The 13066-nt window shown below is 37.4% G+C and overlaps 1 protein-coding gene across 6 annotated transcripts in view; it reads right to left on the minus strand.

The window, feature by feature from the left end:
- The window catches only part of YEATS2 (YEATS domain containing 2), a 108029-nt gene that overhangs the window by 47215 nt on the left and 47748 nt on the right, over positions 1-13066 (minus strand). For 3 of the 6 annotated variants that reach the window (XM_052654422.1, XM_052654174.1, XM_052654478.1), the window contains exons 8-12: positions 9234-9345; positions 5509-5557; positions 2878-3054; positions 1658-1900; positions 1-30 (exon numbers count right to left, since the gene is read on the minus strand). The exon at positions 1-30 is cut by the window's left edge and continues 129 nt beyond it. In XM_052654422.1, coding sequence (XP_052510382.1) covers positions 1-30; positions 1658-1900; positions 2878-3054; positions 5509-5557; positions 9234-9345 — 611 coding nt within the window. Of the gene's footprint in view, positions 31-1657; positions 1901-2877; positions 3059-5508; positions 5558-9233; positions 9346-13066 lie in introns of all 6 variants that reach the window. The other 3 variants (XM_052654300.1, XM_052654254.1, XM_052654336.1) reach the window with 3 other exon arrangements.

The following is a 13066-nucleotide window of genomic DNA, read 5'->3' on the forward strand; positions in this document are numbered from 1 at the left end:
GCGAAGGACTTGGGGTTGATATGGGGGAACCTTTATTAATGAAAAAGAAAAACAAAATAAACTAAACAAAAGAGATATATTCAGTCTATCTAAGAGGATGCTAAAGAAAATGGAAGAGGGACAGAGCCACCAGGACCAAGGTGACAAACTGGGAGAAGAGAATGAAATTTTCAGTTTCAGGTACTGAGAGCAGTAGCAGCAGCTGAGGCCAGGGACTAGAGTATTTCACCCTCTACATCCTTATCCATGGACAGCAGTAGCAGCAGCAGCAGCAAGGAGCCTGTTAGAAAGAGCCTAAGGTCCTACCCTAGATCTACTGAATATAAATCAGTATTTTAACAAGACCCCCCAGTAGCACATTGAAGTTGAAAACCGAGTGCTTTAGATAAGTGTGGAATTGCTGAATCCCTAGGTAACAACAACTTGGGCAGGTTATTATAATACTGGTTACACTTGAAGACACTAAAGTGAGGGAAGAAATTACTAAGTGAACATCTCGACTTAGGAACCAAATCTTGATTTGCAATGAATTTCTGATAGGAAAATACGAAACTCACCCACCCAAAAGTATCTCTCAATACCATGTCACAGACATAATCCAGAGATCCATGTTTCCATAGAACACTCTCAAAGGTTACCGACCAATACACCATTAAACACCCTCAACTGGCAGTGATCACATCGGTCATCCATGAGTTTCTCTAAACTTCAAAACAATTTACATGTTCAGCCAACTCCACCTCTGAAGCAGCAAGTTCCAAAATGCTTCTAACTGGGGGTGGTGTGGGGTGTAAAATGATACATTCTTTACCTATCATCAGTTTCAAGGACTTGGATCATATTTCTGCTTAGCTATTTTTAGCACTGAAGAGCCCCCCCCCCCCCCATTTAAGTATTATATAGAGTCCTCCCTCTGCCTAGGTATTTCTATTGACTTTCATGTCTTCTCTAAGAGGGCACAGCCAAAACTATAAAGCATATTTCTACTAGAAGTTTACCTAACATAAATGTAAAACTTGTGACGAAGTGGACAATTCAACCTCAGTGAAAATGAAGCCTCAGAACTACCTACTGATCGTAGGAATGAGTAAATTTGTAGCGTGGCTGGTGAGTGTAAAAGATATCTCAACTTCAAATCAACCCCTGAAGCTCAACTACAAACCAAAGGCCACCAAGTTTTCTGTTATTAGTCACTCTGGTTTCCAAATATAATCCTCGTCCTACCTTAGCTTTCCATCAGACATCCTAGCAAACAATTTACCTGTGCTGATTCTAGATGAAAATTTGACTGCTTTGAATTTTCTTTCTTTCCTCATTCAATTGTTTCTGTATGGATGACTCTTGTTTCTATTTTGTGACACTTCGGCTTTGCAAATCAATAGTGATTAACCTTCTGGGTTTTCTGTTGTTGTTGTCTGGCTGGTTGTTTTGCCACGCGGCATGCAGGATCTTAGTTCTCTACCAGGGATCAAGCCTGTGTCTCCTGCAGTGAAGTGCAGCTTTAACCACTGGACTGCCAGGAAGTCCCTAGCTTGCTTGCTAACTAAACAAAAACCCTGCTTAGAAGAAGCGAAAAAAAAACCCAACAACTAAAACCACTTTGCTTTGTCATTCTAACAATTTTTACACCCACCAACTTCACATATACCATGTATACCTGAGACAATCTTGCAGCTCATGGTGATAGGCTGGAAGGATTTTCCAGGTGACTCAGGGTTAGGAATCTGACCTTGTGGCACAATTTTGCAGCTTGATGCTATTGGCTGAAAAGCTGAATTGCCATGAGAACAAAACGTAACCTTCTGGGATGTTGTCATTTTGGTGGGTGTTCGTTCCAATGAAGATGGCGAAGAATAAAATGTAGTGTGTCTCTCAGCTTCAGTGTTGGCTGGGAATCCTTCTTGAAATGAAAGAGGCAAATAAAAAAAAAAAAAAGAAAGAGGCAAATAAGTCATCAATCGCTCTGAAATTTTTTATCATTTCAACAACTATTTAAGCCAGTTACCAGTAGTAAAATAAACAGAATAGACAGGTATTTAACACCGCTTTATATATTTTGGGGTGAAATGTAAATATCACACCTACAATCATATTTCATTAAAATGCTTGTTTCAAAAAATCAGAAAACATATTAACTAACAATATATAATAAAATTTACACAAGTTCATTATGTTCTCCCACTTTTTATATATGAATTGAAAAACTGTTCAAAGGAAAAACTCAAAAGAAAGCACATGTTTAATCTAATGATATCCTGTTTTATTAAATGCCCATAAAATGATGCAACTAAAATTTAAGAGGAATAAAGTTGAGATTTTTATAAAAGAACTAAAATATTAACACACATTAAAATGTAGGCTTACCAATTAAATCAATATGATTCAGAATCAACTTTATATTGTATCTGTATGTGTTACATAAGTAAACACCTAAATACTTCATTATATGCTTATATGCCTATTAAATGAAATGATGCCATGGTCAAAATGCATGATAACAAATCTTATATTGTATTTTAAGTAAGATTAGATACTTAATATTCAAGCTTCTTGTTCACACAATCAGAGTCCAAACAAGAAATTCTTCCTGTATCTATCAGAGGAAACCATTATATTCAAAGAATAAATATGTTTTTCTCAGTGAGTTCTAGGTTTTATGAAATGTTGACAAAACTTTATGAAAAAAAATTTCTGAGAAGATAAGGACTTGGCTATTTTCATACTACCTCTCTATAGGAGAGCAGCATGCCTACTTATGGAAAATTCTTTTCCATATACTCTTAACTCACTGAAGACAGCAGTTCACTATCAAGTGAGGGAAAGGAATGCTCCATACAAGGTAAAATGCATTTCCATACATGGAAAAATATATATTACCTTTCTCCACAGAGGTATCAGGTACTGGCTCATGTGACTGCTTTATCGGTGAGGACGCTTTCATGGGGGCTGGAATGGTCAAAGGCAAGGATGGTGGGGCATCTGAGATGTCTGACTCAGAGGACTGAGGATAAACGGAGTCTTCTCCCAGAGAATGCCGATGGAGCTCAACATCCACTACCTACATAACCATGCAACAACTGGGCTCATGAATCCATCGTCAATGTCACAGAAAGCCCCAAACCCATCTCAGAACATGGTGCTCTAAGAAATGTGGCAAATGATTCCTAGTTATAATTCAATCTCAGTAACAAAAGGATTTACCCCAGGATATAATCTAATCTAGCTTAATAAATAACTCAATGAAACCAATAATAAAACTGGGGACTTTCCAGTTAGTGTTTCTGTACCTTAGAACACTCTCCCCTCCAATCTTCATATGACTGCCTCTTTCTCACCAGTAGGTCTCAATCAAAAGTCACCTTCTCAGAGGGGCCTTCCCTAACTAATCTAGCAAAAGCAATTCCCTTGTCTCCCAGCTATTCTATTCTTTATAGCACTCATTTGTAAGTGAAATTATCTTATCTGCATTTATGTTTACTATATACTTTCTCCCCACTCTCAACACAACCAAGAATAAAACCCCTTGAAAATTGCAGCTGCTCAATTTGTTGATTTTTGTGTCCTCAGTACTTGAACCAGTGCCTAGCAATGATACATGATCAATATATATGTTCTGACCTAACGTAGCGCATTTCCATAAAGAGAATAAGGTTTAACTTAGCTATTTCTCATCATAACGGCTACTGCTGATATATCATGAACACTAAAAAGTGGGGGTTAGGGGGCAGGGGGTGGAGATGGGGTAAGAAAACAAAATTGAAGGTCTCATACCTCCTGATTTCAAAAGATATTATTACAAAATCATAGTAATTAAAAGAGTGGTACTGGCATAAAGACAGGCACATAGATCATTAGGCTAGAATATACTCTCACACACTAAAAAGAATCTCTCTCACATATATGGCCGAATTATTTTCTGAAGGGTGTCAAGACCACTGATTAGGAAGAGGATAGTCTTTTCAACAAACAGTGCTGAGAAAACTGGAGATCCACATGCATTAGAATGAAGATAGATGCTTACTTTATACTATATGGAAAAATTAACTTGAAGTAGATCAAAGACCTAAATATAACACTTAAAACAATGAAACTCACAGAAGAAAATATATAGAGGCAAAGTATTGTAACACTGAATTGGGCAATGATTTCTTGGGTATGATACAAAATGTACAGATTAAAAAAAACAAATAGGCTACATCAAAATTTTAAACTTTTGCGCATCAAAGGAACACAATGAATAGTGAAAAGGAAAGTCACAGAATGGGAAAAAATATCTGCTGAGATTAATATCGAGAATATAGAGACCTCCTAAAAATCAGCTATACGAAACCAAACACCCAATTAAAAAATGGACAGAGGATCTGAATTAACATTTCTCCAAAGAAGATATATGAATGACCAAAAAACCACTGAGTGACGCTCAACATAAATAATCATTATAGAAATGTATACCCAAACCACAATGAAATACCACCTCACATCTACTGGATAATACAAAAAAAAGAAAACAACGAGTGCAGACAAAGATGTGGAGAAACTGAAATGCTTATACACTGCTGGTGGGAAGGTAAAATGGTGCTGCTGCTATGATAAACAGGGTGGCAGTTTTTCAAAAAATCAAAAACAGAATTACTATATGACCCAGCAATTCCACCTCTAGTTATACACCCAAAAGTACTAAACACACGGACTCAGATAGATCCACATTCTCAGCAGCATTATTTACAATAGCCAAAAAATGGAAGTTACTCAAGTGCTTTCATTGGTAGATAAATGGATGAACAAAATGTGACATATACTGACAACAGAATGTTACTCAGCCTTTAAAAAACCGATTCCCTGGTGGCTCAGACGATAGAGTCTGCCTGCAATGAGGGAGACCTGAGTTCGATCCCTGGGTCAAGAAGATCTCCTGGAGAAGAAAATGGCAACCCACTCCAGTATTCTTGCCTAGAAAATCCCATGGACAGAAGAGCCTGGCAGGCTACAGTCCACAGGGTCACAAAGAAAGAGTTGGACGTGACTGAGAGACTGCAGCCTTAAAAACAAGGAAATTCTGATGTGCTACAATGTGAATGAGCCTTGAGAACATTGTGCTAAGTGAAATATGGCAGTCACACACACACACAAAAGAACACTGTATGATTCTACTTATATGGTAGAGCAGTCAAATTCATAGACAGAGAAAGTAGAAGAGTGGTTGCCAGGGGTTGTGGGCAGAGGATGAGTTATTATCAATGAGTAGTTTCAGTTTTCCAAGATGAAAAGAGTTCTCTGGAGATGGGTGGTAGTGAAAGCTGCATGAAATGTAAATATATTTAATACCACTTAACACTTAAAAATGATTAAGTTGGTCAATTTTATGTGTAAATTTACCACAATTTAAAAAAAATAAATAAAAATGGGGGGAGAAACTTTTTTTACATTTAGCATTCATGTTTTTCCTAATTAAAAATGAAGATCAATTTTCATTCTACTTGTTCCCAAATAATACTGCAGGAAAATAACCTACCGTCTCTGCTCCAAGAGTCTGCAAGCCAGTGTAAGTTCTGTCCAGCTATTGAAAGAAGAGTATTAAGTTTTACTATGCTTACTTATAAACCTTAGGATACAATCTTATCTAAAACACTTTCACTGCAAGTCTTCCTTTCATAATATCTACTTTTTCATAATGTAAATTATTGATTTATCACATCAATAAAAGCCCTCAATTTTCTAAGAGAAAAATTGAATAAAATAAATAAAACAACCTCAGACATATAAGCAGTTATTATAAAGACAGGCTATAAAAATATACATGCAGTATGATGGCACAATTAAATACTCATGTATTTACTAAGCACTTCTGGAAAAAATGAAGGGAAATTAAGGCAATACTAGTAACTACCAGTATATTTGCATCATGGATGATTTATTTTAGAGGAGAGAAAGAAGTAGACATTGAGGGAATGTTAATTATATAAACAAAAAAGTTACAATTACATACAAAGAAGGTATGTTCATATTCTTGCATTTTATATTTTAAATTAAAAGTTAAAAAAGGATTTGTGGCAGCTTGCCAATATAAATCGTACACAGTAAGATCGATAGGTAAAAATGATGAAGTGAGGAGGGGAGGGGAGAGGAGAAGAGGGGAAGGGGAAGAAAGGTGAAAAATACGAAGCCAGGGATAGGTTAGTAAAAGTAAAACTTTTAAAGTCTGCAAGAACGTCCCTGATGGCTCAATGGTAAAGAATCTGCCTGCCAATGCAGGAAACTTGAGTTTGTTCCCTGGGTCAGGAAGATTCCCTGGAGAAGGAAATGGCAACCAACTCCAGTATCCTTGCCTGGGATACACCATGGAAACAGAAGCCTGGAGGGCTACAGTCCATGGGGTCACAAAAGAGTTGACACGATTTAGCGACTCAACAACAAAGGCTTGCAAGAGGTAGATTTCAAGTTTGGCTGAGCTCCTAAACAGTCAACACAGAGATGACAACTCAGTCATGAGATCTAGTATTCATAATTTAAAAGGCAATACAGGGTGGATTTACAGTAGCCCCATGGAAGAGATCTGGAGTTTTAATGCTTAAACCTTCACCAATAAGGTGACTGTATTAAAGATACGGGCAATTTTAAGGCTATATCCATTTTCATGTTCTCCAGAGCACAGAAATAACAGTCTCTCTGTAAACTGCACTGGCCTATATTTTATTTGTGGGACCTTGTTTTGCAAGAGACATTGACAAAACAGAACTATTATCAAAATGGCAAGAGAACTGGAAAGCATAGCATATAAGCAATGTTACAAGAACAGGTTTAGGCTGGAGAAGGAATGATTTAAGGAGATATGAAAGTTATCAATAAACATTTTTAGAATTCTTAATAAACAAAACAAAATCCTGTTCTGTTCTACTCCAGAAATCAATGATAAATGAGATCAAGGTTAGAAGAGGGGGGCAGGGGTCACACAGTTTTAAGTAAATTTAGGAAAGAAGCTTCCAAAAGTTTATTTACTAAACGGATAAAGAGAATGTTTGGGGAATTACTGTGCTCCGTGGTGATGACTAGGAGAGGTTCAGATGACTATTCAAGGATGCAGGATATGTGACTTCATCCTGGAAACTTTAAATGCTACAGAACTCTTAACAGAGTCTTTAGTATGCAATATAATTATTACAGTATCAAATATAGATTGTTATATACTACAGAATCTCAGAATACAGATCACTGTGGACTTTAATAACTAAGAAAAGCTACACAGGAACTTAAAGAATGGAAAGAATCCACACCAGCATACGAGAAGGGAAGAGGATAAAAGACAACATCAAAAAAGGCCCCCGGTATCTCTGGGACATGAATAGAGACTGACCTGACTGGAGCAGGACGTTCACACAGGAGATTAGTGTGACATAATTTAGGGGAAGTATGTCAAGTCAAAATGTGAAGAGTCTCCAATACCAGGCAGGGGAATCTAAACTTGAATAACAGATATTCAACCAAAGCTTCTCAGAGAGGAATAACATCACGGTTCTCGTGTTTGAAGAAGAATAATCTGACAGTGGTGTACAGAATGGACTGAGGGGAACGGAGATAGACTGGAATTAAAAAGGCTAATCAGGAGACAGAATAGACTAATAGCCAGAAGAGTGGGAAGGGTGAAGGATAGTCTATAAGAAAGATTATGAAGAAAGAGTCATGGTCAGCAAGTGAATAAATATTTAGAACACAGAGGGATGAATCAATGATGGTTCTGAGAGTTAACAAAGAAACAGCAGGAAATATGATACTCTAGTATAAATAAAGATCAATGGTCACAACAGAGGTGCTTAAGTTCTCAAGGCCAATCAATATACGATAAATAGTAAAACTGAGAAAAATCTGGTAACATTTTAAATACTGCTGTTTTAAAACTGTCTCATTCACCAGAAACTCTAAGTGATAAGGACAATACAATGTGTATAAAAACTATGCAAACAATTCCCTTTATTTTAGGGATCAGGGCTGAGCCCAGTGCAATATAAGATGGCATGTACAGTGCTTAAAATAAGTTAAGGGGAAAGCAAGACTATTTTAGACCTTCCTCTAAGTGGGAACATATCCTGCCCTACTGAACAAAGTGGCTAAATATTCTTTATTTGGTTTCAGTTCTTCACTGAGGTTTTAAGAAAATCTTGTTTTACAGTAATCCCTAGAAAATAACTTAAACATGAAGTTTAGCAGTGCTGTCTACCAACAATGGAGGACAAATTTCAGGTGGTTTTAAGGTTGAAAAGGGTACATTTGTAGAATCTTGTAGAATAAAGGGAACAAAGAGGGAATTTTGAAAACGTACTCAGATTCATCTGGAAGCAATTAATGGGAATAATGTGGTAAACCGCAAAGTAAGGGTACTTTGGAAGGAGTTCAACATTAGGATTATATCTTACAGACAGAAAATATACATGAGACTACTACAGAGAGGGGCATAAGGGTAATTTACAAAAATACTCTATCTTCCAAGTATGAATGCTAAATGCTTATTATATACATTGGAAAAGAAACATATTCACACAGAAAAAAGGGGCAGGAGAAATTGTCCACAATGTCATTACTTCAATTACTCCAACTTTTTAGTTTATTTGTGTTTTTTTCCATCTGTTTAAAATCTTGGTTGACCTCATATTATATATAGTTTTATATTTATGCTTTTCACTTACTATAATGGTAGTTTCCCCATGTACAGAAAACACTTTGTAAAATAAATTTATAATGGTTACATAGTAGACCATGTGGCTGTATCAGTTAAGGATTCCAAAAGTAGTACAACCTTGCACAGGACTTCATATTTTCTAAAATATGTTCACTTCTATCTTTATTCTTAGGAGATAAATAGACAAGGATTATTATTTGTGCCTCTTTCTACAGAAAATTAAGATGTAAAAAAGTAAAATATAGATTAAAAAGGAAAAGATTTCATTTACTTATTAGCCCCAGGTAACACAGTAATAGTGAGCTCTGATCAGAGATCAAGTCTTCTGATTATTCAACCAGCTCATCTTTTTAAAGAACAGAGTTTGTTGCACAGTGACCCTTTCCTCAACATTTAGAGGACAAATGCTGCGGCAGTAAGCAGAACACACTCAAACAGATCTATCCTCCTTCCACTATCTGAAGTGGTTAACTTCTCTCAGAAGGTCTAACCTATCACTTCAGGTGCAGGTGAAAAGAGACACTTCATTTCTGGGGAGCAATGCTTTGTTTTGTTACAATACCTTCAGATTATGTATGATATCTATCCGCTTGTTCTGGCTGTCCTTAAAGTGAACTTGCACTCTGACAGGAAACTCACCCCAGCCTCTTCTGGTCAAGTGAAAAGGAGGCTCTCTAGGAAAAAGCAAATATTAAGGTATTAGTCCATGTTCACTCTCTCATTCTAGAAAAGGAAATTTTCCCATAATGGGTAAGTTAGAACTTCACATGTTTCTGACAATTATTTATATTTCCTTACTTGATGCTAAATCAATATGCTGAATTTTGCTAAACTGCTAAACTACAGAAGAAAAAAATTCAACTCAAATCTACATTAAACTTTCAACCACTGAATACTTAGAGCTAAGACACTTACACCATATAATCCAGTGTCATTATTTTCATAGACAGGGAATTAAGGTGATTTGATGGATGTCACAGTATTAAAGCCAGAACCCTGGACTGCTCTGCTACCTGACAGAGGCTGTAAGGGACATTCCTTACCCCTAAACACTCACTTATTCCTCTACTCTGGCAAAAACAAAATAAACCATATTCAATCCAAAGGTGACAAATTTATTTAAGCTATCTACTAAGAAGACTTAAAAAAAATTGTATCTGACTTTACATAATTTTAGTGAATAGAGAGGAAGGTGTGTGATTGCTAATCAGATGAGAATTTTCAGTCGAAATTTAATTTGTGAAGGAAATAAAAAGGAAGAGTGATGAGAAAAAGACTGGTTTGCTGTTGATAATTGGTGTTGGGTACATGAGGATTCAATATACTCTACTTTGTCTATGTCTGGAATTTTCCATAATAAAAAGTTTAAAAATGTAATTGAGGCCCCATTGAAACCATGGGGGTCAACTGAAACCATGTACTTAAGAATAACATGGTTTAAGTTAATGGAGGAAAGAGAGAATGCTTTAAAGTGAAAATGTTCATTATGAATCACTGGTCTGGAATTACTATAATGAGAGAGGATACCAAGACTGCAGGGAGAAAGGACTTTCAGTGGGATTTGCTTTTGGAAAACTAAGGAGAGACGTGAATTCAGTAAGGTAGAGGGAGTCCAAGAACACACCCTGGAGAGGAGTCTAAGAACAGATATGAATCATCAGGCACAAGGCCAGAGGCTACCAGGAGAACCTAAGGCAGGAAAAATCCCTGAGTATGACAGCAGCCTGGAAAGCAGAGAAAGGAACAGTTGTATTATAAACTAGGGAAAAAAGAAAACAAAGAAACAAGAGTGCCTTGGAAGAAACCAGCTGAGATAGCAAGAGAAGTAGCCATGATGTCAGCATAAATTCAGACAGAAATAAAAGAGACGTGGGATCAAATGAGAAGGTTGACTTGAGGCAGCAGCCTGAAAAGGAATCCAAAGTCAGAGATACAGTGGGGCCTAGAAACATAGTGGACTTAAGAATAATTAAAGAAAATTCTATAGATGACAGGTTTAGTCACTTAAATTCCAGTAAAGCTAACTGAATGGCCTAAATTCATCTCGTAATATTCGTCAATCATACTGTTTGTATGCTGAACTTCTCTTACAAAGGATAGAGTAAATCAGTTGTGCTCCATCATTTATAGGCTAAACTTTAGTGAATGGATAGGAAGGACTGCAGGAAGACAGAAGACAGACAAACCAGGAAAAAGGAACAAGGATTTTAACAGGAAATTCCTCCTTAACCATATTTTTGGAAGGAAAAAAGGAATCTTAAGACCTAGCAACAGATGAGACACCACCTACCGAATATTCTACCTCAAAAGATATTATGTGTTTCACACAAAAAAGGACTGCTTCCCTTGAAGATAATTCTGTATTTCTAGATTCCTCAAGGGCTTTCCTGGTAGCTCAGCTGATAAAGAATTTGCCTGCAATGCAGACCTCGGTTCAATTCCTGGGTCAGGAAAATCCCCTGGAGAAGGGACAGGTTACCCTCCAGTATTCTTGGACTTCCCTGGTAGCTCAGACAATAAAGACTCCGCCCGCAATGTGGGAGACCTGGGTTGGGAAGATCCCCTGGAGGGGGGCACGGCAACCCACTCCAGTATTCTGGCCTGGAGAACCCCCATGGACAGAGGAGTGTGGTGGGTCACAATCCACAGGGGTCACAGAGTCAGACACGAATGAGCAACAAAGTACAGCACAGATTCCTCACAGGGGGTGAAATGTATCAATAACCAAGAAGAAAAACTCACAGAGTACTGGACTTTAAAAATGGCTTTCTTAAAAATATAGAATGAAGCATAACTCCTTGTCCAACTAATTAATTCAAATGGCCAACCAGTCTTTTAAGATCACTTCTAGTGACTCCAAATCCACTATCTAATGAAACTTCCTATTACATTTCTTTTTTAAATTTAAATAAGCTCTGGCCAGTTTTTTAATTAATTGGAGACTATTTTACAATACTGTACATGTGTCCCCCACTTCTTATCCATTCGTCTGCCAATGGACATCTAGGTTGCTTCCATGTCCTAGCTATTGTAAACAGTGCTGCGATGAACACTGGGGTCCACGTGTCTCTTTCAATTCTGGTTTCCTCAGTGTGTATGCCCAGCAGTGGGATTGCTGGGTCATATGGCAGTTCTATTTCCCATTTTTTTAAGGAATCTCCACATTGTTCTCCATAGTGGCTGTACTAGTTTGCATTCCCACCAACAATGTAAGAGGGTTCCCTTTTCTCTGCACCCTCTCCAGCATTTATTGTTTGTAGACTTTTTGATAGCAGCCATTCTGACTGGCATGAGATGGTACCTCATTGTGGTTTTGATTTGCATTTCTCTGATAATGAGTGATGTTGAACATCTTTTCATGTGTTTGATAGCCATCTGTATGTCTTCTTTGGAGAAATGTCTATTTAGTTCTTTGGCCCATTTTTTGATTGGGTCGTTTATTTTTCTGGTACTGAGCTGCTTGTATATTTTTGAGATTATTTGTCAGTTGCTTCGTTTGCTATTATTTTCTCCCATTCTGAAGGTTATTTTTTTTACCTTGCTTATAGTTTCCTTTGTTGTGCAAAAGCTTTTAAGTTTAATCAGGTCCAATTTGTTTATTTTTGTTTTTATTTCCATTACTCTGGGAGATGGGTCATAGAGGATCCTGCTGTGATTTATGTCAGAGTGTTCTGCCTATGTTTTCCTCTAGGAGTTTTATAGTTTCTGGTCTTACTTTTAGATTTGTAGTCCATTTTGAGTTTATTTTTGTGCATGTGTTAGAAAGTGTTCTGCTGCTGCTGCTGCTGCTAAGTCGCTTCAGTCGTGTCCAACTCTGTGCAACCCCACTGACGGCAGCCCACCAGGCTCCCCCATCCCTGGGATTCTCCAGGCAAGAACACTGGAGTGGGTTGCCATTTCCTTCTCCAGTGCATGAAAGTGAAAAGTGAAAGTGAAGTCACTCAGTCGTGTCCAACCCTCAGCGACCCCATGGACTGCAGCCTACCAGGCTCTTCTGTCCATGGGATTTTCCAGGCAAGAGTACTGAAGTGGGCTGCCATTGCCTTCTCCAGAAAGTGTTCTAGTTTCTTTCTTTTACAAGTGGTTAACCAGTTTCCCCAGCACCACTTATTAAAGAGATCGTCTTTTCTCCATTGTATATTCCTGCCTCCTTTGTCAAAGATAAAGTGTCCATAGGTGTGTGGATTTATCTCTGGGCTTTCTATTTTGTTCCATTGATCTATATTTCTGTCTTTGTGCCTGGCCAGTTTTATTAAAGAAAATTTGCACACAATTTACTTTTCACCAGTCTGTGCTGGCATGCTTCTGATGATATCAGAATCACCTGGATCAATGCTAGCCAGTGTGCATACCCTGCAGTATTTTCCACATGCTGTGCCCAATTCAGTATTATTG

This window comes from Budorcas taxicolor, chromosome 1 (genome assembly GCF_023091745.1).
Source record: "Budorcas taxicolor isolate Tak-1 chromosome 1, Takin1.1, whole genome shotgun sequence".
Taxonomy (NCBI): Eukaryota; Metazoa; Chordata; class Mammalia; order Artiodactyla; family Bovidae; genus Budorcas; species Budorcas taxicolor.